This window comes from Helianthus annuus, chromosome 13 (assembly GCF_002127325.2).
Source record: "Helianthus annuus cultivar XRQ/B chromosome 13, HanXRQr2.0-SUNRISE, whole genome shotgun sequence".
Classification (NCBI taxonomy): Eukaryota; Viridiplantae; Streptophyta; class Magnoliopsida; order Asterales; family Asteraceae; genus Helianthus; species Helianthus annuus.
This window is the reverse complement of record NC_035445.2, coordinates 132879772-132907160: the sequence shown is the minus strand read 5'-3', so window position 1 is coordinate 132907160 and position 27389 is coordinate 132879772. Positions and strand designations below refer to the sequence as shown.

Sequence of the window (27389 nt, the reverse complement as noted above, 5' to 3'; positions counted from 1 at the left end):
ACCCCCTTCAACATCCTCTTCCTTGATCACAAATCACCACTCTGCAACATACTCTCTATATCAGCCCCTAATTTATCAACCAAAACTTTGATATTGTTGATGTGGGTGGTGGTTCGGTGAACGGAGCTCGGGGCCGACAGCGAGATTGTTGATGAGGGTGGTGGTTCGGTGTTGGAGGGTGGAGTCGAAGAACTGGAGCTCCGGATCCGATTGACAGGCGTCTTCGTAGGAGGTTAGATCTGGAGTGAGCTATGCGTTCGACATTGTTGAAGAAGAAGAAGGCTGATTGTTGGTTGAGTTTGTGCTAACAAAACAGCCCATTGGATACTCGTGAAGATTATGGGACATTAGGGTTTGTTTGGACTTGTCTAGTTATAAAGAAGGAGATGAGGGTTAAGACACATCATGGCCACGTATTAAGCTCCAACTCATCACATTTGTGCCACGTCGGACAAAAAACAAACCAAGTTAGTGCAGATTTAACTGGGTGGTGCCAGTGCAAACAAAAAGTCAAGTTGGGGGTGCTGGGTGTCAAAGTGTTAGTTGCGGGTGGCATCGGCCAAAGGCCGATAGTTGGGGGTGACAAAATCCAATAACCCTTGATAAAATCCAATAACCCTTTATTGAAAAATACGTACCATTTGCACACGACACTTCTACACCACGGGGGTACCTATGTTATCCAATACAAATACAACTGTATACGTTGGGCTGGTTGGGCCAACTTCTATGTATTCACATCATCTTTAATTATGTAAATGGTGAATCCGTTCGAGCATGCAAGAAACTATATGTACCATTTACCACCGGGTTATGCTTCTCCAACTCTATTGAAGGAAGCGGATAATTAATTGCATATTGTCTTTCTGGAGGCATTGTTTCATATGCTTCAACTTCGGTTACAATCCTGAAACTCCATACGCTAACACTCTCCGATTAAAAGTCCATTGTTGGCAAAGCAGCAATATATTTCGCCAGGGCGTCTGTTTTTATCCAAAGGCATAGCTTCTACACCAATGCGGGTACCTAAGTCATCTAACGCAACGGTATATGTTGGGCTGGTTGCGCCTTCGATGTATTCAATTGATCCTTCTGTTAAATGGCGTACCCATTGAAACATGCAAGAAACTGTACCATTGATTGTGAGGCCCCGCACTTGTAATTTTCCTCCAGGACTTGCATCTCCAGCAATCTGGAGGCTCTCTATTGAAGGAAGCGAATCATTATTATCATATTGGTCTTCATTTACAACGCTAGAATCATTATTATCATATTGTTCTTCATTTACAACGCTAGAAACTGGTACGCTAACATTCTCACCAATAAAATGCCCGTTGTTGGCAAAGCAACTATAAAGTTTGCCAACTCGTCCCTTTTTATCCACCGGCATAGCATGCACACAAAGGTGGGTACCTAAGTCATTTAATGAAACCGTATATGTCGGGCTAGTTGCACCTTTTATGTATTCAATAGACCCATCAGGTGAATGGTGAATCCATTGGAACAGGAAAGAAACTTTATTGACTGCAAAGCCCAACACTTGTAACTTTCCTCCAGGATTTGCATCTCCAACAATCTGGAGGCTCTCTATTGCAGGAAGCTGATCCTTACTTTCAATCCTCTCTGAGCTTTTAAGTTCAAAATCTCCTTTAAGTGAAAGCTCAATCCTCTCTGAGCTTTTAAGTTCAAAATCTCCTTTAAGTGAAAGCAATGACCATACTTTCCTGACGGTGATCCCTCCTTGGGCAGAAGATGCCTTTTTTTCTTGGAATGATAATGCCATGTTAAGACTGCCAACAACCTCACTCATTGTCGGCCGTTGATCCGGATGACTAAGCAAACATCGAACTACAATACGGGAGAATTCCTTCAAAGAACTCTTTGAAATGTGGTTCTTCAATCTAGAATCAATAATCTGAGTGACTTTTCCTTGTTTAATTAGGTCTTGAGCCCACACCGCTAAACCCTCATCCAAACTCTTGTCCAAAGCAGGCCTTCCACACAACACCTCAAGCAATACAACACCAAAGGCATAGACATCAGATTTTCTTGTCAGTCTACCTGTGTAAAAATAATTTGGATCCATATATCCGAAGGTGCCTTTGACTTTGGTGCTAACATATGTATGTGTCTGATTTGTCGGTCCTATTTTAGCCAATCCAAAGTCTGCAATCTTGGCAACATAATTTTCATTCAACAAAATGTTGGTAGTTTTCACATCACGGTGTATGACACCATGTCGTGTGCCAGTGCCAATGTGAAGGTAATCTAGACCTCGTGCAGCTCCTATGCATATCTTGAGTCGTTGAGACCAAGTCAGGTGTGTACCCTTCTTGTGAAGATGATCAGAAAGCGTTCCATTATGCATGTATTCATAAACAAGGGCCATATCTTTCCCCTCATTGCAATATCCAATCAAAGACACCAGGTTACAATGGCGCAGCCTTGAAAGCATCTCGACTTCAGCCCAAAACTCAGGTTCACCTTGATCCGACATGAAATGCAACCGCTTAATGGCATAGATATCAGTTGGTCCGTTAGAAATCATTCCTTTGTATACCTTACCGCACCCCCCATGGCCAATGCAGTATTTTTCATCAAAGTTATCAGTTGCTGAACTGAGCTCAGACATTGAAAAACGATGGCATGGTTGCTCCATGGCAGGTGTAGATGTAGTTTTCTCACCTTTAGTACTTATAGTTAGCATCATTTTGAGTAGATACTCTGCAAAGATGATGCTCCCTTCACTTTAGATTTTTCCTAAAATAAATAACCCAAACGACTTTAATTAGTTTCGTACGCATCAAATGAAGTAAACCACAACCGCATAACACCTTATCAAATATTTTCTACTACGCACCACCGTTTTATGTTCCGAAGTTCTTATAACGAAATTTAACATAAATATAAACCTGTAGATGAATCATATTGTACAGATGAAGATAATAGTATTGAGATCAAATGAAAATTGCAGTAATTTTTTCATTTAGTTATGTAAAAATATATCTTTTTATATAGACCATCACATGAAGAAGAATATTCCAAGATTAGTAAATAGATCCAAACTTGAAGAGGATCCCAAACTAGAGCACTTAGGGAGACTTGGGTTTTTCAATGGAGAGCAAGTTCGATCCCACTTGTGTCACTTTGATAGATTAGACAATGATGGATAGAGCCTAGCCTCCTTGCAGAGGTGTTAGGTTCTATCATGAGCCCACCTGGGTTTTCGTCTCACCGTTTGTTACGCAAGATTGTCTTTAGCTCTTGTGGTGGGACAGGGCCGGTTTTGGGCCTGTGCGGGAGGTGCCACCGTGTTGGCCCCAAAATGGATCTTTGATCTCTAGAACGTGATAACAAACTTGAATAACTTGAATAATAACCGAATGTATACAATATCGAATTGAGAGTATATACAATTGATTTCGAATGTAATGAACAACGTACAAATGAATCTAACTATCCCTATTTATAGTTTCCTACGGGTACGAGTGAATAGACACGTCTCTTCGTGAAAGGTCACGTCCCTTGAATGTGTGGTTGAGATTGGATCTTGAAGAGGTGTGTTGATTCTCGTCCATATGATCAACAGTCGCGTCCCTTGTTCCTTTCCTTGGTGTCGATTCGAAATGGTGTGTGTGTAGAGACACACCCATTCGGTTATTAAGGTAGTTTCCATCTTCCATGTTGTCAACTTTGGTCCTCGTACTTTATAACCGCCATGTAACCGCCATCTAAATAACTATTAACTATATACACAATAACCCTTGTACTTGAGGATGTATATGATTAGTGATTTCATTCACCCCCTAATCATGAACATCCTTAAGTTGTAGATCTTGAACTCCGAGTAGCTTTATCATCTCGAGTCTCCTCGGTATCTAACATTTCACATGGATCTTTTATTCTCGAACTTTGCTTCTCACGAACTTACTTCTCACTAACCATGTTCTTCACGAACCTTGCTTCACACGAATACTTTGCTTCACACTTGTCTTGACCGCACTTGATTTGTATCACACGAACCTCTTTTCTTGTGTAGTTGTCTCAACACGAACTTCACCCGGTCTTGATTAACTTGCCCACTATCATATCACATGACTTGACTCGCATAGATTTTGGATAATCTAACTCACTTAGATTTTTCTTGCGGTTGTATCACACAATAATCCTTCTTCTGACCCAGTCACAGGATACGCGCGTCTTCTCCTTGATTTATCTTCTTCACGGTTGTCTCTCACAACGAGTTCTTAATTATTGATTGCTTCCCTCACGGATTCTTCGCTTTGATCCGATCCACTCACTGGACTGTTTTGTTATACCTTTCACAGGTTATCTTCCTCCGCATCACACGGTTCTTCCCCTTGGTCGTATCACACGACCAAGTTTCACGTTTCTGTTTCTCTTCAGCGTCTAGGCACATCAGAAGTGCCGGTTCATCATCATCTTCTTCTATTTCGACCAATAGTGTCTCGCTTTCTTTGGTTTTCTTGGTTGGGCATTCATAGGCATAGTGCCCAAGTTTCTCACATCTATAGCAAGTGATTTTCGACTTATCTCTCATAGTCGGTGTCTCTTGCTTGCTATCATCACTTTGTGGTTTGTCGGTTCCTTCCGACTCGTAAGAGGTGTGTCCTTCACCCCTATGTTGATAATTTCCTCTCCCTCGGCCTCGTGACGGACAGAATCTCCCTCGTCCATGATTTCCAACATGTTGTCCATGACCCGCATACAGGAGTTCTTCTAGATTGTTCACGGGGCTTTCTTTTTTCTTCAACTTTAACCTTTCTTCATACGTTTTTAATCTTCCGACCGCTTCTTCTAGCGTCATAGTTTCTAGATCGGAGTATTGTTCCATGGAGGCAACGATTTGAGTAAACTTATCTGGTACGCCATTTAGGAGTTTGCGTACTAGAGTCGGTTGACTCAATGTCGTTCCTACTTCAGTTGCCCGGGTAACGATACTATTAATCTTTGCGGCAAACGAATCAATAGTGTCGTCATCCTTCATTTGCAACAATTCAAATTCTGACAATAGCGTGTACATACGCGCCTTTTGTACCCGATCAACACCAACGTGTCTAACCTTTAGATTATCCCAAATTTCCTTTGCAGTCTTACAACTTGCAACTTGCAATACAACATCTTCTGGTATTGCTTGAAACAAATATGCAATTGCAGATTTATCTTTCTTAGTGTCTACCGTTGCATTTTCTGCCGGTTCAATCGTTTCCCATAAACCATTCGCTTCAAGAATCGTCTTGATACAAATAGCCCAAACCGTATAGTTTGTTGGTTTCAGAATCGGACACTGAAACTGGGAAAGAGAATTTCCTTCTTTCTGTATTATTATCGGATTTTGTCCGGATGTTCCTGACATGTCTTCCTGCCGAACAATCTTCACTTCTACTAAACTTTTATTTTCTTGGTTTCAATAGATCTCACAATCCCACGATTACCCGAATCGTGTAATAATCAAACAATTAACAATCTAATTCGCACTAAACCCCGGAATCAAACAAACCCTAGATTCCTAACCAACCCTTCGGTTCAACCGATCACCCTAGAACCGAAAATCAAAAATTCTGAAATCAACTTTGCGAATTGAAAACGAAATTAAAACCTGATCGCGAATTCCCTGCGATGCCTTGCGATTCCCACGCCTAGAGCCTGATGCTCTGATACCAATTGTTGGCCCCAAAATGGATCTTTGATCTCTAGAACGTGATAACAAACTTGAATAACTTGAATAATAACCGAATGTATACAATATCGAATTGAGAGTATATACAATTGATTTCGAATGTAATGAACAACGTACAAATGAATCTAACTATCCCTATTTATAGTTTCCTACGGGTACGAGTGAATAGACACGTCTCTTCGTGAAAGGTCACGTCCCTTGAATGTGTGGTTGAGATTGGATCTTGAAGAGGTGTGTTGATTCTCGTCCATATGATCAACAGTCGCGTCCCTTGTTCCTTTCCTTGGTGTCGATTCGAAATGGTGTGTGTGTAGAGACACACCCATTCGGTTATTAAGGTAGTTTCCATCTTCCATGTTGTCAACTTTGGTCCTCGTACTTTATAACCGCCATGTAACCACCATCTAAATAACTATTAACTATATACACAATAACCCTTGTACTTGAGGATGTATATGATTAGTGATTTCACACCGCACAGGGCCCAAAATATCTAGAGGCCCAAAATTGTTTAAGATATATAAATATATATATATAATTAGTGTAGAAAAGCATAAACAAATTCTCCTTGTGGTTCAGTGGATACCGCTGCCTTCTATTGAATCTCCCATCCCGGGTTCGAATCCCATAGTGGTCACTTTTCTATTCTTATTTTTCTTATCTAATGTTGTGTTTTTCTTGGGCCTCAAGGGCTGATTATAAAAAAAGGGGAAAGGCCTCATGTAGTTGGATTTAAATTTGGGCCTTAATAAATTTGTAAACCTCTTCAATTTTTTTCCATCTCATTTAACTATTTACATAATAAACTTTACATGTTTTCTTGTTTAAATTTGTAGGTTTCTAATTTCTCATTTAACCATCTACAATATAAATTTAGAAGAACACAATATCTATTGTTAATTTTGCTACACTACTTTTGTTTTGTTTATCTTACAATAATTATCATCGTATTGTGTTTTTTTTATATATAATTAATTAGTTTATATTATAGGAAAGGGGCCCAAAGTTTTTGTCTCGCATGGGGCCCAAATTTTTTTTTTATCATTTTCGGAGACGGCCCTGTGGTGGGACAAGAGCTGTCAGGTGGCAATGAAAGAAAGAAAAAGCATGACAATGAAAGCTTAATTGCTTAAACCCACTGATATCAAAGGAAAGTGATAATCTTTATTAAATAACAAAGCTACTTACATACAAACGAAACACACTTTAGATCCCGCCGGAACCTTAGAACTACCGTTTGCACAGCCGCAAACCACCACAACCCTCGAGACCCACTTGCATCGTCATTCAACACTTCCAAATCTATTGCTTGCAACCATTCATAACCCTTCACAGCCCCAAGCGAACCATCACGACCACTGTCACCACACATTAAACCCACTCCGACACCCTCCGCCTTCCATTCTGTCATACACCACCAGATCCGGTTGGACCTGAGTTTGTTCCGCTGCGTGTCTCGCCTTCCAAGTAACCGTTATCATTGCTCGGTTGAGACCCACCGTCGCCGGCCACACTGTACGATAATTTCGCCGGAGATAGATTGGTAAATGGTGAAGGCAGATGGGTAGGTTAAAAGACATTAATGCCCTCACGTGGGCCCCACATGACTACAATTAACTTAGAAAATTAACTGGGTTTGGGGTAAATGATATAACATGTTAAGATTTGTAAACATTAGGTATGATTAATGTAATTATTGAACACAAAGGTCATGATTTGCAATAACATACATACATTTTTGACGAGTTTTGTAATTTACTCTAAATATAAACCTATAGATGAATCATATTGTACAGATGAAGAAAATAAGTAGTACTGAGATCAATTAAAAATTGCAGTAATTTTTTCATTTAGTTATGTAAAAATATATGTCTATATAGACCATCACATGAAGAAGAATATTCCAAGATTAGTAAAATGATCCAAACTTGAAGAGGATCCCAAACTAGAGCACTTAGGGAGATTTGGTTTTTCCAATGGGGACCAAGTTTGATCCTCACTTGTGTCACTTTGGTGGATTAGACAATGATGGATAAAGCCTAGCCTCCTTGCAGAGGTGTCAGGTTCCATCATGAGCCCACCCGGGTTTTCGTCTCACTGTTTGTTACGCCAGAGAGTCTTTAGCTCTTGTGGTGGGACAAGAGCTGCAGTCGGCGGTATAGTTTCCCGCGGAACGCTCAAGCCAAACCTGAAGCGAGTGGGGCTCGGTTAAGACAACATAGAGTGGGGCATCGGAGCTCTCCAACATGGAGAGTGTGTAGCCTAATAATACAAGAAAATCGTCGTTCTAAAAAAAATCTAACCATAACGACAGTTGACTTGATTTCTTGAGTTTATATTAATAACTTGATTACAATGAATAGAAACTCAATAAGCTAAAAACATACCGTCTTGTAGATTTTGAACAGAGAGATTGACGAAGGACAAAAACAATTATTTCCAAGTAACCAAGTGAGAATTATTTTCAATTTCTAGTGGCGAAGCTTCCTCTATATATATATTGGCTTAGACGTTTCCTAGTAACCGAGTGAGAATTATTATCGATTTCTAATGGGCCAATGGCGAAGCTTCCGATATATTGGCTTACACGTAGTGGGTGGATTACAATAGTGACAACACTAATTTTATTTTATTTTATTTTATTTTATTTTATTTTATTTTATTTTATTTTATTTTATTTTATATAACAACAAAAGCCATGACAATTTTATTTTATTCTATTTTATTTTATATTTTATATAACAACAAAAGCCATGGCAGGGAATAGTGTTTTCCTACCATTGACTAATATGGGCGGCGGGAAATAATGCTACGCAGTTGTCTGTCTGACAATTCCTTATTAGTTCAGCTAAATTACGATTTTGTTCTGTTTTATTTATTATTTTACCTTTGGTTTTATTTTTGCCTCTCCAATCTAAATTAGGATTCTGCCCTTAGTTTAAATTTGCTCTTTTACCATCGTTTTGTTTTTCTCTCAAATTACAATTTTTCCTCTAGTGTAAAATTATAGTCATGCAATCATTTTAGTTTTTTTTTTTTGACAAAACTATGGTAATGTTTTGTTTTAACTAGTTGACTCGGTGTAAATTTTATTCGTGTTAGACGGCTACCTAACACACTCATTTGTCCTGAAAAAAATACAATTTTGCCCTCAATTTAAATTATAGTCTTTCCACTATTTTAGTTTTTTTAGCAAAAGTACGGTAGTGTTTTTTTTTAAATGGTTGACTTGATGTAATTTTTTTGTAACCGTGTTATGAGTTGTATATGTGCAAGTAATCGAAACATAGACATACGTATTATAAGAGAAAAATATTCGGTTTATTCCCCGCAACACAGGCTGGGAAAAACTAGTTATTATATATGGTCGTTTTCCAAAGAAAAAAATATATTTATTTTGCAAGATGTGATGGAAAAAAAAAACAATAATTCCAAGGAACAAATATATTTATTTTACAAGTTGTGATTAAACAAGTACATAGTAACCACAGGGTTTCCAGTTTGATATCAATGTACGAGTTGTTAGGGGTTTTAGTCTCATAATATACATTTATATAATGTAGGGGTATATTTTAAAGGTGTTTTAGTTAACTGTTTAAATATAATAAAATGAATAAACATTAATATTAATCTTGATAATAATAATAACTAGTGTATTTTCTTGCGCTACGCAGCGGGAACTCAATTGGTGTTAGTTTAGTTTGTTTCGTATTTTATATAAATCGAAAATCATAAAAAATAAATATCGGTTCTAATGCTATCAGTGCTGATACTGGGTTTGATGTTGTTCACTTGAAATCGTCACCGTACCATTATGGTGTCGATATTTGTATAAATTACTATGCGAAAAAATATTTTCTTTAATACAAGTCCTTTTTTCAAAAAAATATGTTACCGGTAATTGTATACCATACAAAAAAAAATAGGTTATCTTGAACAGAACTCCGTTTTGTTTTTACTGAAATAGTACTACTTTCAAAAACTAAATCACAAGTAATGCTACTTTCAAAAATATTTCACAAATGATGCAAAAGCCATTCAAATGGCAATTTTTAATGGGGTTGTAGGCTTTACAGAATTTTGCAGGGAATGTGTAAGACCCAATCATTGGCCCAGGTACATAATCCATTACAAATCGCGATTTTTTTTAAAATCCTGCACATACGCCATTGTTAATGGCGAGTTTTTGAATCCTGCACATATCGTCGTTATGTTTCCGTTGAGCGGAAGGAAGCTCCTTTGATTATTCTTACAATGACAAGCTTCCACCACTTTACACCAAAGATTATGATTTTCAGCCGTATACCTCCACCCCCATTTTACTAAAAGAGCCTCATTTACCTCTTTGAGTCTGTTAATACCCAAACCACCTTTTTATTTTGGGCCACATGACCCAATCCCAAGCTACCCAGTTCATTTTATGATTATTACTAGAGTCCGCCCAAAGAAATTTCCTCATTTTTGCTTCGAGAGTTTTTATGACCCTGGCCGGAGCCTTATATAAGGATAGATAATAAATAGGAAGACTCTCCAACACCGCATTGATTAACGTAAGCCTCTCCCCTATCGATAAAGTTTTAGCTTTCCAAACTAACAATCTTTTATCAAAAACCTAAAAAATATGTGTCCAATTGTTAATTCTGTTCATATTGTTCCCCACCACAATCCCCAAGTAAGTGAGCGGGATAGTGTCCGTTTTACATCCAGTCATTTTAGCCATATCTGACACTGCCCCATTATGCACACCCAACCCGTAAATGTTAGATTTTCGAAGATTTATGTCACGACCCCCGACCCCATCTAGCCGGAATCGGTGCCGTGAGCAGTCCAGTGGTACCGGTGATTATTTTGAAAAACATTGCAGCGGAAATTTCATCAGGACCGTGAGTTAGGAAAAATATCAGAGTTTCGAAACACCGGATTTTATTTAAATGGATGGAATAAATTCCAAGTTTTACAAAGGTAGCTTTTAATGAAAACAATATTTCTTAAGTTGATTTAATTAATAGAATAAGCCACTTCTTGAAGTCTTTTAGTGTCGGATCCAATCCTTACTCCAATCTACTGTAATTACCTGAAACGCGTTTTAAAAAGATTTTGTCAGCGGGAAATACTGAGTGAGTTCATTAAACGACACATTTGTTATAATTTACAGTGTTAAGATCTTTTACAATGTTTCTGATATCAACCAATCTACCCACAGTACTTTACCACTCGACCCATTGGCCCACCTGTTCAATGGTGTCTGTGATTATGGTCATATCACCCAATGGCTGCCCCAATGGTGACGATTATCAAGTAATGTGCACAATACCGCACATACCGGCTGTAACTTGGTGATTACATAAACTTAATCACTGTAAGTTATGAAAATAATTTGGAGTATTGTAAAACAGTTAACAACTCACAAACTGTGAGAAAAGAATTTATAAAAGAAGAATAACTCACAATTCAGCATGCAGGATTGAGTTAACAAACTTCCTGATTCTACTTCTTCCGATAATTAGACATGCACTTTATTATTCTGGATCTTCTGATGATTTTATAGTTTGTTTGATTGTAAGGATGTAATTGGGAGTATTCTTGGTAGTTAAATACATAGTTTAACAGAATAGAATACGTATTGGTGTAGAACCCAAATCAAACCTTAATGGTAGTCATGAGATTCGAATCTTAACGAATTTCACAAAACCGGGTTAATGATCAATACAGCTTTTACGATAACTCACGAGATCAAATTCTCACAATGAATGACAAAGTGCAATACTTCAACTCATTTATCGTATTAACGACAAACGACAAAGTATAATACTTCAACTCATTTATCAAATTATCGACAAACGACAAAGTATAACGCTTCAACTCATTTATCGAATTATCGACAAACGACAAAGCATAACCCAATGTGGGCGGCACTTAGACATTCTTTGGATATATTGATCCCGGAAATGAATCGTAATAGCGATCGAGTAATTACCCTGTTTCGCGGCAGCACCTCGTGTGTGGTGTGTGTTTAATTTGTAGTATAATTGAGCTAATTCGATGCACAGAAGGTTTTTGATCGATGTTTTAACATCAACAGGTGAATGCCAAGGTCGGCTATTTATAGCCCGAAAATCGACTCGCATACGGACCGTATGCCTAGACCCTTGCGGTCCGTAAGGGAGCCGGTTGGCTTACGGTCCGTAAGGGGTGTGGTCTAGCTTGTAGACTAGCCTTCTCAGTGGTATAGGCTCGGTGACTCAACATTGAAATCGAATTTCAGTATAGCAACACGATTTTAAAGATAATTATCGAGTAGGGTTTATCCCCCCTGAGTTTGAGGGGTCCTGATACTGATTTTGATTGCTACGAAAATTTTAGGAGTTGTGCAGGATTACTTGGGTGTCTCAAATATGGTTCCCTATTGGGTAAATAAAATAATAGGCATGACTCTTGATGAAAGTTTGTTTATAAAATAGAAATAATAAATAATAAATAATAGTTTTGGGTGACTCACAAAAAGAGAATAAAATGGTGGGAAAAAGGAATAGACTCACTGTGTAACTTTAAGGTTTACTAGAAGGACTCCTGGTATAAATTTTGGGTATAACCTTTAAGCTATAAAAATATAATGCACTTGTGTTAAGTATAGTACCCCTAAATCAACCTTGTCCTGAAGTCCCGAGATAGAATCCAAACGAGCTTAGTCGAGCAGAGCCTTGACATGCGTTATGGGACTCGGATCAATCGTAAAGGGTAGCGGTGATCGGGAGTTACAATACTTAAAGCGAGGCAAGGCTTTATTTATTATTATTGGTATAAAAATAATATAGGAAAAGATGGGTGAAAGTTTTGAAGAAAGAATACAGGGACTGACTGAACAAGCATGAAAGGCTGCTTCATACTTCCTTTTATAACTGAATGGATGTCTTGGAAGCCACGCCTCATATGACACGTATACCCTCAACAGTTAATTTATTCTAATCTCTATATACACACGTCCACCATTTGAAATTTTGTAAGAATTTTATAAATTAAATATTATTTTATTATCTTTTTGTGGACACACGTCCACTTTTATAATAGTTAATTTTTATTATTTTATTCTTATAATTAATTCACCTGCTTCACTTATTTGGTGCGTATAAGTTCTAAAATATGACGTTGTATAAAATAATAAATATGTCTTTAGAACGAGAATATTTTTGTCTACATTTTGAACCAAGTTTCATTAAAAACGGAGTAGGTTCAAATGTAATGTATTTTAAATTATTAAACGATTCCCTTGGCTCGTCTAGTTACTTCATATTTTTAACAGTCGACTTACCCGTAATATACTTGCCTAATAATATAAGTTTTTTATATACTTTTATTTTATAAAGGTCAACCATATACAGGCCAATAATATTTTAACCAACTATATAAAATAGTGTTGAAAGCTATTTGGGTTGAATAAAAATAGACTAGTTACTAGTTACTAGTGGTTAAACCTATAATTTTTATATGATGAAAATAGGAATGTTACAATTTATCTTTAAACCCGAACATAAATAAAAAAATTTCAAACATCTCGTCACGTTCTTCAAGTTTTCCTTATCCCATTCCCCCAACAATAAAGCATCATCAGCGTAAAAAAGGTGAGAAATAACCGTTCCATTATTAGGGGTTTGGATTCCTTTGAAAAACCCTTCGGACCTAGCTTTACCCAATATGTTAGACCGAGCTTCCATGACCAAAAGGAACAGAAAAGGAGATAGAGGGTCTCCCTGTCTAACTCCTTTGCTGCAATTAAACTCAAAGGTAGGGGACCCGTTTACAAGAACTGAGGATCTAGCCGACATCAGGATCCCCTCGATCCATTTACACCATAAATCAAGAAAACCCATTTGTCTCATGATGTCCAAAAGAAAACTCCAGTTTACGTTGTCATAAGCCTTTTCAAAGTCAATTTTTAAGAGAAAAGCATTTTTATTATATTTTTTAATCCAAGCCATGAGCTCATTTAGCATTAACGGATTGTTCAGAATGTACCTCCCTTTAAGAAACGTGGTTTAGTTCTCCGATATGATGGTCCCTATAACCCTTTTGAGACGGTTTGCCAGAATCTTCGATATAGTTTTGCTTATCACCCCAATCAGATTGATTGGTCTGTACTCCCTTAATCCCACCAGATCCTTGTTTTTTGAAATAAGCGTTATGAAGGAAGAGCCACACCCCGCCGTGATCGAACCTTTGCTGTAAAAAGAGACCAACAAGTTATAGAAATCATTTTCAAAAAAAATTCCAATACCTTTTAATAAATTTGAAGTTAAAATCATCCTGCCTAGGAGCTTTGTCTGATCCACACTCGAACACTACGCGTTTGATCTCTTCTTTACTAAAAGGCACTGTTAAAGACGCCGCATCAGCCTCCGTTAGACGTTTAACATTATGGCATATAAGTTTATGTCTATCTTTAATTTTTTCCTCGAAAGAGCTTTTGAAAAAACCCATAATTTCTTTTTTTTATCAAAGAGGGTTTAGTGGTCCACACATCGTCGATCATAAGACCTGGGATATTGTTGAATGCCCGTCTACTTTTGATGTATCCATGGAAGAACCCAGAATTCTCATCACCTTCCAAATCTCATTTAGATCTAGCTCTTTGTTTGAGGTCTTTAATTTTATAACCTTCTAGCTCATTAAGATTTTTTTGACATTCCATCTTGGCCCACTCTTCCTCTTCGGATAAGTCTCTATTTTCTGACAATTCTTCCACAATTTCTAATTCTTCCTTAAGAATCGACTCCGTTTCCCCTTCCTTAGCTAAAACCTCTCTTTTCCATGTTTTTATACCATCCCTAATCTCCTTTAATTTCTGCATCAGCGCCTTGTCTGGCTCTTCATCCTGGTAAAATTAACAATTGCCTTACAAACCACCTCATCAAAATCTTTTATCCGAGCATGTCAAATCTAGAGGGCAGTGGTCCGATAGAAATCTCGGTAAAGCCGAAGGCATGCCACCGGCCACTCAGAAAAAAACTCTTGACAAACAAAAAATTTATCAATCTTGCTAACTTTATTACCGATCTTTAAGATACGTGAATTTTTTTCTTTCATATCGTATTCTCTTAACCCATTTTCCGAAATGAAATTATTAAAATTAGAAACGCATTTATTATTAAAAATAGAATTTCTCCTTTCATCCCGATTGCGAACCGCACTAAAATCACCCATGATTACCCACCACCCTGGATGACTATCCATAACCCCCCAATGTCATCCCAAAGACCCTTTTTTTTAAGGAACCTTTTGCGAAGCGTACACGTTAATAATATAAATAGCTTTATTACTCCCCTTTAAAGTCCCCTAACAAATTAGTATTTCCTCTTAGTATTTGATCACCAAAAGCTTTTAATTTGCATTTAAATTGGACGTCCACCATATCACATGCTAAGACCATGGGGTATGATGGGGGTGGATTATGGGGTATGGTGGGGTTTGGTGCGTCCACGTGGATTATGGGGCACCTAATACCAAAACCCAATTTCATAGTGGTATGGTGGGCGTGGCTGGGGTGGCGTGGCCAAGCCACATCATTATATTTTTTTTAAATATATATATGTTATGGGTGAAATTCTGAGCCCATATCCTGAGTTTGTATGTTGATTTTTTATTAGCTGTTTACGGTGAGGATACCGGACCAGGATATTGGTAACATCCTGAGGCAGTATCCTGACTATTACTAACAATTTGCTTGTAAACGTTGATTACAAGGGACTAACGTTCATGAGGACCAAGTCACCCTGAAGACTCGCTCAAATTAGTTAGGATAAGGACGTTGATGGCGGAAGAATAGCTCTTGTAACGGTCAGCATAGAAGAAAGGCATATTCTGTGAGAATTTCGGATGCTAATTAATGCTATTAATGTTGTAACGGTTATGTGAGCTGAAGACCCGGATTTAAAGTTAATATGCACGTGGAAAACATGTTGAAATAGCCCCCAACGTTCAGAAGGGAATATTCTCCGTATCCCGGAATAATTGGATAGTTTGTTGGTTTTTGTAACTATAAATATGGATGGCCCGATCTCGTAGGACACTACACTTCAACTCACTCCATTTTGAATATAGTTACACAACATGATAAACTAATGGCTACAACTCTTCACATGCAGATGCAACATTCTTCGGTTATAATAACTGTAGTAACTAACATCATAACCGTCGACAATAGTGTGTCTAGCATTTATTTTTAACAGCGCCAGACACTTGGATACTTCTCTGGGAAAAGAATCCCTAATAATATATATAGGTTCTGTATATTATAATTATTGTCTTGTCCTTCTAGACGCTCAATTTGGTGCGCTAACAGTTTCCCTGATAAGCCGTCCATTGTTGGCGAAGCATTTGAACCCAATACTTTTTCGACTCTTTTTATCTATAGGTACAACTTCTATGCCAAGGTAGGTACCTACATCATCTAATGTAACAGTATAAGTTTCACCGGTTGCACCTTTTATGTATTCAATAGACCCATCAGGTGAATGGTGAAACCATTGGAACAGGCAAGAAACTGTACCGTTGACTGAGAAGCCCCACACTTGCAATTTTCCTCCAGGATATGCATCTCCAGCAATTTGAAGGCTCTCTATTGAAGGAAGCTGATCGTTATTATCATCTTGTTCTTCTAGAAGCTCTATTTGGTTTGCTTCGACTTCAGTTACTATACCGGAAACTGGTACGATAACAGTCTCACTGATAAGAAGTCCGTTGTTGGCAAAGCACTTATAAACTTTGCCACGTCGTCCTTTTTTATCAAAGGGTATAACTTCTACACCAAGGCGGGTACCTAAGTCATCTAATGCAATGGTATAATTTGGGGTGGTTGCACCTTCAATATATTTAGTTGATCCATCTGGTAGACGGTGAGCCCACTGAAACATGCACTCAACTGCACCATTGACCGAGTAGCCACACACTTGTAATTCTCCTCCAAGGAAAGCATCCCCAACAATCTTGAGGCTCTCTATTCCAGGAAGCTGATCATTACTTCCAGTTCTCCATGAGCTTCTAACTTCAAAATGTCCTTTAAGAGAAACCAGTGACCATACTTTCTTGATGGTGATCCCTCCTATGGTAGAAGAAGCCTTTCTTTCATGAAATGACAATGCCAGGTTAAGACCGCCTACAACCTCACTCATTGTTGGCCTTTGACTTGGATTACTAAGCAAACATCCCATTGCGATGCGTGAAAATTGCTTCAAAGAACTCTTTGAAACGTGGTCCTTCAATCTATAATCAATAATCTGAGTGATTTTTCCTTGTTTGATTCGATCTTGAGCCCATATTGCTAACCCCTCATCCAGACTCTCGTCCAAAGCGCGCCTGCCACACAATACCTCAAGCAATACAACCCCAAAGGCATAAACATCAGATTTTCTTGTAAGTCTACCTGTGTACCAATAATTTGGATCTATATACCCAAAGGTGCCTTTAACTATGGTGCTAACATGTGTACATGTCTGGTTTGTTGGTCCTGTTTTAGCCAATCCGAAGTCTGCAATCTTGGCAGCATAATTCTGATCCAACAAAATGTTGGTGCTTTTCACATCACGGTGTATGACTCCTTGTTGTATGCCAGTGCCAGTGTGTAGGTAGTCTAGACCACGTGCCGCTCCTATGCATATTTTCAGCCGTTGAGACCAAGTCAAAATTGTACCTTTCTTGTGAAGATGATCAGAAAGTGTTCCATTGTGCATGTATTCATAAACAAGCGCCATATCTTTCCCCTCATTGCAATAACCAATCAACGACACAAGGTTACAGTGGCGCAACCTTGAAAGCATCTCGACTTCAACCCAAAACTCTGGTTCTCCTTGATCGGACATGAAATGTAACCGCTTAATGGCATATGTCTTTGTTGGCCCATCAGAGATTTTTCCTTTGTAAACCTTGCCAAACCCCCCTTGGCCAATGCACCATTTTTCGTCAAAGTTATCTGTTGCTGAACTGAGCTCAGACATGGAAAAGCAGCAGCATGGTTGCTCCAGGGCAGGTAGTAAAGGTTCAGATGGAGTCGTTTCGTCTTTGGTGATTACAGATTGCATCATTTTGAATAGATACTCACAAAGATGGATATCCCTATAAAATAAACAAAAGAATAAAATAGAAGGTGAGTTTTGTATATTGGTATTATATATTCTGTTTTCAATAAGCATAGAATGTGAAAGGTACAAAGATTATATATGGCATAAATAGAAGCAAAAGCAACCCCGTAAATACTAACATAAAGACTAAAATAAAGACATGGAAAACTAATCATCTCTAATATGTCGTCTCAACCTAGATGTGGACAACGACGTGAAACTTGGACTGTAAATTGTAAACCATGAGGAAAACAACCCTTTTGGTTAGAGTTTTTGCATCTGAAAGACACAGAAAAACCAAGCAAGCATCTCTAAGATCTCTAATAGACTAATACTCACTTTGTCCCGAAACAATCAAGCTTGTTCACTTTAGCTGTTTCCTAAGCTTGTATCATATTACCTTATGAAATACTTGGTACTAAACACCATGTAAAACAAAGCACTATATATATTTCCAAACCTAGATCAAAACTATGTCATGGCGATCGATCCTGATCAGATAAATCAACTACTTATAGCCAAAGTTGACTTGATTAATTTGGCGCAACTCGTAAATGTCTGTGAGAAATCACTAGTGTCCATATCAGTGTAGATAAAAATTCTGGTTACAAAGGTTCCCCGAAGATTGACAGTTCCAATCCAAGTGGGACGGATCAGCCAGACTGTGGTATGATAGCCTACCAGTCGGGGAAATCGACAGCTTTAAATATAAGTAAAGAACAGAAAGATTGATTGAATAGAAGAATAATGATCCAAAAACTTACCGAGATCAAGAAACAAAAGCGCACAGTTGCTATCAAGTGCTAATTTTAGAATTTGGGTGGTGGGAATCTATTGACATCCTCGTGGTGGATGAATTGCAGTAGCCAGCCTTAGATTATTGTTGGTATTACACTATTCATCCCCTTAACTATTTTTATTTTATTATATTTTTATTGATCGCATTGGAAAAGTTGTCGTTTCACATGTGGAAGCCTGACTTTTGAACCCAAAATCTGATATTTTGGAAGCAAAATGTTGAGACCTCAAAATATATTACACGTTGCAGTGTACAACTCCATGTTAGGTGTCTTTTCCTGTGTGGTACCACGTGCAACTAGTTGTGACCAAGTCAAAGTGTAAACGTACCTTTCTTGTGAAAATGGTCCTAACAGGTTCGTTATGTCCGTATTCACAAACAGGGCCATCTCTTTCCCATCACTTAAATAACCAATCAAAAGCGCACACACAGTTACAATGATGAATTTGGCATGTAGAAGAAGATCAATTCAATGAACCGCTCAGTGGGGAAATCTGATATTTAATAAATGAATGAGTATGAACAAAAATTCGTTCATTTTATGTACACATAAATGTTCGTGTAGTATGTTTATTTAACTTTGTTTGTGTTTGTTCTTTAACATTTGTTTATGTGTTCGTTAACGTTCATTTATCCTCTTAAGTTTACTTTTCTTTAAGTTTTGTTAGTTTACATTCATTTAATTTTTTTAGGCCCACTACAATTTAGTCTTGTTTTATACTTTTATGAAAGGAAAAATTACCAAAATAACCCTGAAAAAATAGCAAAAAACCTAAACCCCACCCCACACCTCCTCTCGACCAAAAAAAAATTTCTTTTTTTAATTGTCGAGAGGAGGTGTGTGTGTGTGGGGGGGGGTAGGCTTTTGGGTGGTGGTGGGTGTTTAGGTTTTTTTTTGTTGTGTAGTAGATTTTTTTTAGAAGTATTTATACCCTTCTTACAATAACGAGTCTTTGTATTTGATCATAATCAATCAATAAAGATTTTGTATCATTTACTATTTTGTTTAGGATGGATACTTAGGACTTGCCAATACTATATTATATATCTACACTTGACTAGGTGTGTATATTAGTAGTGAGGTGGAAATCATTTAATAAGTTTAAAACTCAAAAGTGTAAAATCTTGTATTGAAAAATACGTACCATTTGCACACGACACTTCTACACCACGGTGGGTACCTATGTTATCTAATACAAGTACAACTGTATATGTTGGGCTGGTTGCGCCAACTTCTATGTATTCACATGATCTTTAATTATGGTAAATATGGAGGCCCTCTATTGAAGGAAGCGGATAATTAATTGCATCTTGTCTTTCTGGAGGCATTGTTTCATATGCTTCAACTTCGGTTACAATCCTGAAACTCCGTACGCTAACACTCTCTGATTAAAAGTCCATTGTTGGCAAAGCAGCAATCACTACTAGAAAACTAGGTTTTTCCGACCGCAATTTTGGTCGCAAACCGGTCGCAATTGCCCTGTTGCGACTGTTTTCCGACCGGAACTACAATCGGAAAAACACCCGTCGCAATTGCTCTATTCCGACTAAGTTGCGACTGCTGCTATCTTTTGCGACCCGGTTTTTGCGACTTTAATAATGGTCACAAATATTGCGACTGTTCCTGGTTTTGTGGGACTTCGGTTGCGATGGTCTTGACGCGACCGTATTCCGACCGCATGCCTTTTACAAACTGCGACCGTTTTCCGACCGCCTGTCTTTTACAAACTGCGACCATTTTCTGACCGCCTGTCTTTTGAAAAATTGCAACCATTTTTGCGGTCGCAATTTCTATTTATTTTTTAAAAATTATTTTTATCCATTTTCTATTTTAACCTGCATATGTCAATTTTAAATTTTACATATTATCAAATTTTCACAATTATATAAAACATCCCACTTGAAACATCAAATACCAAAGTTATCATAACAAAATACATATTCAAAACAAAGTGTTTATACGTTTTGAAACCTAAGTCGTTGATTATACGTTTTGAAACCTAAGTCGACGATTATATGTTTTGAAACCTAGATTTTAGCATCGCTTCAATGTTTGCCATCCTTTCATTCATAGCCTCTTTCTCCGCCTTATCTTTCTCTTTTTCCACCACCAATCCCGCAATAATCACGTTCAACCTTTCGATCTAATAAAACCAATGCAAAGTGAAATACATTATCACAATTTATACAATTTATGAAACTTATTAGTTGCTTATACAATTATAGAATAAAGAGAAAAAATCAGTTGACTTCTAAGGTCAAATAGCCTATTTTCAATATTTGACTGAGAAGTGGTTGCATGAAAAAATAATGTCAATATTTGAGTTTAAACATGTTTAAACCAAACAACTTAAAAGAATAAACATACCTCTTGGTCTTGTTTGCCATGATGTTGAACGTTAAAATCATTCTTAAGATTGCTTAACCCATATACTTTACCTCTCTTCTTTCCCCCGGCAGCTCGGTACCACAATTCTTTGTCAAGTTCTCGGTGTTGGCTACTTTCCTCCCCATATTTCTCCAACAGAAGTCCCTCATATTTTACCTACAAATACAACCTAATTTAACATACTTTGCAGTACCGAACCAATTATATAGATATAATAAAATTGTTATGTAACTTTTTATTATTTATAAAAAAACACCAGATAACTTGTTTCAACCCAGACCAGCAATGATATCTCTAAACTGGAAACCAACCACTATAGTACACCAGAATATCACCTCAATCAAGCGTAAGAGGGTGTTTAGATAGTTGGGTCACTTTATATACTAACAATTACTACTCTAAAAATCAGTTTTCTAACTTTTGTCATAAGAAGAATACCAGCAGCCATAAACATGTTATTGACTCTCAACGGATACTTGTTTATCAAATACTCTCAAGTCAAGTCTGAATAACAATTATACTCTCAACTCAACACATATATTTTGATTGTGGACCCAGTATTATTAGGTTTAATTTAGCTTGGGCTTGGGCTATCAAATTGGACTTGGGCTTTAATCAATGGTTTATTCGAGCACCCATAAAGAGTACACAAGTCACTATTTCAATTTTCATCATCAGTGATTCTTACTCACTTATAGAGGTGAACACAAAACCGGTTAACCAAACCGATTCGGAAAAATGACCTGAATCGAAATCGGTTCAAAACCGAAATTGTAGAAACCGGTTTGGTTTGGGACCGGTTCTTATTCTCCACACCAAAAACCAAATCAAACTGGTTTGGAACGGGTAAGAAAACTAGTCCATTTGTATAATAAAATGTTATTTTATTAGATTTTTAAAAAATAAAAAAACAATTATTTTTATCCTAAGATAGTTCAAAAACTATAAAAAAATATAAAATTTGTATTTTATGTTTTTTTAACTATTTTGTCGTAAAAGCAATTAAAAAATGCGCTTAAGAGAATAGGTTTGGAACCGAAACAAAACCAACCCAAAACTTATCTTAAAAATCGGCCAAAAAAACTGGCCATACCGGGGCAAGACCAGTTTAGGCCAAAACCCCAATTTTTTCACCAGAAAGTTCTCTAGAACAAATTCAACGCATGCCGATTTTTCATCAAGTAAGAAACTTACCCAAGTATCATGTGCCCTATCGTCAACCCATGCCGATTTTTTTTCTTGTACATTCCCTTCTAATTCAACGCCCTCCAAATCAACGTCCTCCAAATCAACATTCTCAACTACCGAACTACTACAATCAAGATCTTTATCAAACGGCCTACTTCCTTTTCTGAGATGTGTTTGTTTCCACATCTCTGAGTGTGCCGGTTCACGCCCAATTATCTCAGCCTACAAAGTTAGTATTTATAAGTTAACAAATAATGGTATATTTATCGGTTAAAGATAATGATTAACAACGTTTACCACTTTTCTTTTGGCAGTCGCATAGGTTTGTGACCCGAGGGTATGTTTGCCCCCTTTTGATTCAGTTCTGATTTTTTGTTTCTTTTAGACTTCGCTTTCCATTCGGGTGTGTTCCAGATCTCAATCGTTTGTTTCCATGTCTCTGTTTTGATCCATGGTGGTTTAAAATCAGTAAGAACACACATATCGTCTTCGACTAGTACATCTTTACTTTTCGCCGTTTCTTTAGCTTGATCTCGTACCCTACACAACAAATCCGGAATTTTACCAGCAATGCACTGCTCCCAGCAACTATATATTTCACCATTCCATTTCTCCTCCCACTGAAAATAACACTACAATAAAAGAAATTTTTAAGAAACATACAAAATGGTTTAATAAGTTACATAGATCTGTTTAAGTACACACATGGAATCGTTCAAACAACTGCTTTTTGTCCGCATTAGGAACATCTTTCCAACTTTTCCATGGACCGGACCACATACCCTTTAGGTTTACTCCAATAATCCGCGTAGCCGTTATTTGATTGCTAAATCTATAAAATGGAAGCAATAAATGAAAACCACATTAGTATCATTTTTATATCCACATAAAGGAACAATATTAATGTATGTGTACTTACTCTCCATCTATAATATAGATCCACTCACGGTTCACTGGTTCGGGTACTTGGACTTGGGAAGAGCCTCCCCGCTTTGTAGAAGCAACACGACACGAAGACACATCATCACCATCACTACCCTCCTCAATGGGAGAAGACATCAAAGTATGCTGCTGATTTGACTTTAGTCCAACGGTATCACTACTACCTAGAACACTTCCTTGACTACGACCTTGCTCACCACTACTTCGATCAACACCTTGGCCACGACCTTTGTTGATATTTGTCGTAGTACGTCCCATGATATCTACAATAAATAAATGGATCAACTATAGTTTCAGATTCCTGCGCTAACCTAAAAAGATATTGACATGTGTCAACATACCTTGTTGGTGCCCTGTTCTCTTATTTTTGACCAAAGCAACCTCAACTTGTCCATGTTCTTCAAAAGCATGCTGGATCTAACAGAAAACAAATAAAAAATTAAGAATTTGCATGATAACTAACAGAAAACAAATAAAAAAAGAACTTAAATATGAAAAACTTACATCCTCTTTAGTGACGGTCTTTGGAACAGAACTAACAGAAAGTTTATACTCTAGTTCATATTAATTATAATTAAAATGCATTGATATTGGTTAAAATTATGGTTCTTTGATGTGGTTTTATTATCATACGGGTTAAGATGAAAACGAGCTAAAATGATTAACTTAGAGATATAAATTAATATCAATAACCACCAATTCAGATTTAAACTACATCATAAAGTTTCAAGTATATCTATTTTAACATTACATGTAGTAAAGTAATTTATATGACGATTAACGTTGGACTTAAAAGAATTAATTAATAAACATATTTTGACATGTTGCAGGTTGTATTGAAAATCAAGAGTTGATTTAATGGACATAATAAAAGTGGGCTCAATCAAATGTATTTGGTCGGTTGCAAAAGAAAAGAATTACTTGGCTCAAGGAAATATATGTTGTCTAATTGGGCCGAAGTTGAGCAGCCCAATGAATGGAGTTCAAAGAATTGTGAGGGCATAATATATATTCGACAACAGAGAAGTTAATTGGAGGGAGGTTTTTGTTTTGACGGCTGAAGAGTTGGCACGCACGTAGAAGGCAGCCGCTTTCGGGTGGCTGTACACGGTTCAAGGCATGATCGATTAGGTGGCTTTCTCCAAGTGAACGGTTTATAGGGTTTATTACTTTTCTTAGTTTTATTCATTATTGGATTTGTTTTTGACATTGACAACGTTGTTAAACAATTTGATGTGTTGGTTTCTTTGAACTATTTTTATGTGCTTTGAGTTCTTACTTTACAACTTGCTCGGTTGATGACAAAACTTTGTAGCTCGTTGGGTGACATAGAGTAGGTTGACTCACACTAGTAAATAGGGTAATTAAATTGTAAAAGATCTGATGACAAAGACCTGTTTTTGATTACCACTTAAGTTAACCAACTTTTCAGCACCATGTCTATGTGGTGTCCAATTAATGATTAAATTGAGTTTTGTGTAAACCTAGAATCTGAAACTTGGAGGACATTACCTTTATCTTTTTGCTTGTGGCTTCTGCCCGGATGAACGATTACTTTGTTTTTCATTAAACTTTGTTTGCGGATTCTTTTTAACTGGTAAAGCTTGACCACTTGTGTTGAATTCTTGGTAAACATTTTTTATATTTGAATTATTTGTCGTTTATCAAGCGTATTGGCGATATACTTGCATCATTAGCGGGTTGGTAAATTGGTGGGTAGTTGATATAAATAAATGGGTTATTAGGTTGTATGGTGAATCTTAAAAACTATCCCTAATAATTAATCAAATTCATTAATTCCAAGGCCATGTCTATATGGTGTTATGAATTTGTAAACGAGTTTTTGTGTTAAACTTGCAATCGGGATTCTGGGTGGGAGTTGCTTTCGTTTAATATATAATAATTATCTAGTTAAACATTAACCACATATTCCCCGTGGATACGATACCCTACTTACGCTATCTACATAGTTTAATTAGGTTTTTGATTGATTCTGACGACAGTCATCAATACTCTGCAAAGATGATGCTCCCTTCACTTTAGATTTTTTCTAAAATAAATAACCCAAACGACTTTAGTTTCGAACGCATCAAATGAAGTAAACCACAACTGCATAACACCTTATCAAATACTTTCTACTAAGCACCACTGTTTTATGTTCCGAAGTTCTTATAACAAAATTTAACATAAATATAAACCTGTAGATGAATCATATTGTACAGATGAAGATAATAGTATTGAGATCAAATGAAAATTGCAGTAATTTTTTCATTTAGTTATGTAAAAATATATGTTTTTATATAGACCACCACATGAAGAAGAATATTCCAAGATTAGTAAATAGGTCCAAACTTGAAGAGGATCCCAAACTAGAGCACTTAGGGAGACTTGAGTTTTTCAATGGAGAGCAAGTTCGATCCCCACTTGTGTCACTTTGGTAGATTAGACAATGATGGATAGAGTCTAGCCTCCTTGCAGAGGTGTTAGGTTCTATCATGAGCCCACCTGGATTTTCGTCTCACCATTTGTTACACCAGATTGTCTTTAGCTCTTGTGGTGGGACAAGAGCTGTCAGGTGACAGTCGGCGGTATAGTTTCCTGGGAACAGCCAAGCCAAATCTAAAGCGAGCGTGAGCTCGGTTAAGACAACATAGAGTGGGGCAACGGAGCTCTCCAACATGAAGAGTGTATAGCCTAATAATACAAGAAAATCGCCAGTCCTAAAAAAATCTAACCATAACGACAGTTGACTTGATTTCTTGAGTTTATATTAGCAAATAAAGAATGAACATAATATTTAATCACAATATCATTAATAACTTGATTACAATGAATAGAAACTCAATAAGCTAAAAACATACCGTCTTGTAGATTTTGAACAGAGAGATTGACGAAGAACAAAAACAATTATTTCCAAGTAACCAAGTGAGAATTATTATCAATTTCTAGTGGCGAAGCTTCCGCTATATTGGCTTAGACGTTTCCGAGTAACCGGGTGAGAATTATTATCGATTTCTGATGGGCCAGTGGCGAAGCTTCCGATATATTGGCTTACACGTAGTGGGTGGATTACAATAGTGACAACACTAATTTTATTTTATTTTATTTCTTTTTATTTTATTTTATATAACAACAAAAGCCATGGCAATTTTTTTTTATTCTATTTTATTTTATATTTTATATAACAACAAAACTCATGGCAGGGAATAGTGTTTTCTACCATTGACTAATATGGGCGGCGAAGAATAGTGCTAGACAGTTGTCTGACACTTCCTCATTAGTTCAGCTAAATTACGATTTTGTCCCGTTTTATTTATTATTTTACCTTTGGTTTTTTTTGCCTCTCCAAGCTAAATTAGGATTTTGCCCTTAGTTTAAATTTGCACTTTTACCGTTGTTTTGTTTTTTCTGTCAAATTACAATTTTTCCCCTAGTGTAAAATTATAGTCATGCAATCGTTTTAGATTTTTTTTTTTTTTTTGACAAAACTATGGTAACGTTTTGTTTTAACTAGTTGAATCGGTGTAATTTTTATTCGTGTTAGACGGCTACCTGACACACACTCATTTGTCCTGAAAAAATACAATTTTGCCCTCAATTTAAATTATAGTCTTTCCATTGTTTTAGTTTTTTTAGCAAAAGTGTTTTGTTTTAAATGGTTGACTTGATGTAATTTTTTGTAATCGTGTTATGAGTAGTATATGTACAAGTAATCGAAACACAGACATACGTATGATAAGAGAAAAATATTTGGCTTATTCCCCGCAACACAGGCCGGGAAAAACTAGTTTATTATATATATGTTCGTTTTCCAAAGAAAAAAATATATTTATTTTGCAAGGTGTGGTTGAAAAAATAACAACAATTCCAAAGAACAAATATATTTATTTTACAAGTTGTGATTAAACAAGTACATAGTAACCAAAGGGCTTCCAGTTTGATATCAATGTACGAGTTGTTAGGGGTTTTAGTCTCATAGTATACATTTATATAATGTAGGGGTATATTTTAAAGGTGTTTTAGTTAACTGTTTAAATATAATAAAATGAATAAACATTAATATTAATCTTGATAATAATAATAACTAGTGTATTTTCTCGCGCTACGCAACGGGAACTCAATTGGTGTTGGTTTGGTTTGTTCCGTATTTTATATAAATCAAAAATCATAAAAAATAAATACCGGTTCAAATACTATCGGTACTGATACTGGGTTTGATGTTATTCACTTGAAATCGTCACCTTACCATTATGGTGTCGA

General features: G+C 36.8%; 4 protein-coding genes across 6 annotated transcripts; all 4 read right to left on the bottom strand.

The window, feature by feature from the left end:
• Positions 1-644: 644 nt before the first annotated feature.
• On the bottom strand, positions 645-2784 carry LOC110899367 (probable serine/threonine-protein kinase PBL6). Its single transcript, XM_022146251.2, has one exon. It carries the CDS (start codon positions 2708-2710, stop codon positions 923-925), a length of 1788 nt encoding a protein of 595 aa, XP_022001943.1. The 5' UTR covers positions 2711-2784; the 3' UTR covers positions 645-922.
• A 1513-nt stretch (positions 2785-4297) lies between these two features.
• Positions 4298-5377, bottom strand: LOC110901740. The gene has a single exon (XM_022148531.1). The coding sequence runs from the start codon at positions 5375-5377 to the stop codon at positions 4298-4300; it is 1080 nt and encodes a 359-aa protein (XP_022004223.1).
• Positions 5378-15662: 10285 nt separating this feature from the next.
• LOC110899368 (probable serine/threonine-protein kinase PBL1) lies at positions 15663-18800 on the bottom strand. 3 transcript variants are annotated; one of them, XM_022146255.2, is made up of 3 exons: positions 18576-18800; positions 16245-17806; positions 15663-16136 (listed from the first exon to the last, which is right to left on the bottom strand). In XM_022146255.2, exons 2-3 carry the CDS (start codon positions 17773-17775, stop codon positions 16018-16020), a joined length of 1650 nt encoding a protein of 549 aa, XP_022001947.1. In that variant the 5' UTR covers positions 17776-17806; positions 18576-18800; the 3' UTR covers positions 15663-16017. The 3 variants fall into 3 exon arrangements, with proteins under 3 accessions (XP_022001947.1, XP_022001945.1, XP_022001946.1); XM_022146254.2 differs by having other exon boundaries at positions 15755-16145; XM_022146253.2 differs by having other exon boundaries at positions 15663-17806.
• Positions 18801-20475: 1675 nt separating this feature from the next.
• On the bottom strand, positions 20476-23388 carry LOC110901741. The gene is made up of 6 exons (XM_022148532.2): positions 23107-23388; positions 22893-23019; positions 22485-22819; positions 22194-22409; positions 20979-21155; positions 20476-20754 (listed from the first exon to the last, which is right to left on the bottom strand). The coding sequence occupies exons 1-4, from the start codon at positions 23385-23387 to the stop codon at positions 22400-22402; spliced, it is 753 nt and encodes a 250-aa protein (XP_022004224.2). The 5' UTR covers position 23388; the 3' UTR covers positions 20476-20754; positions 20979-21155; positions 22194-22399.
• Between the last annotated feature and the right edge of the window lie 4001 nt (positions 23389-27389).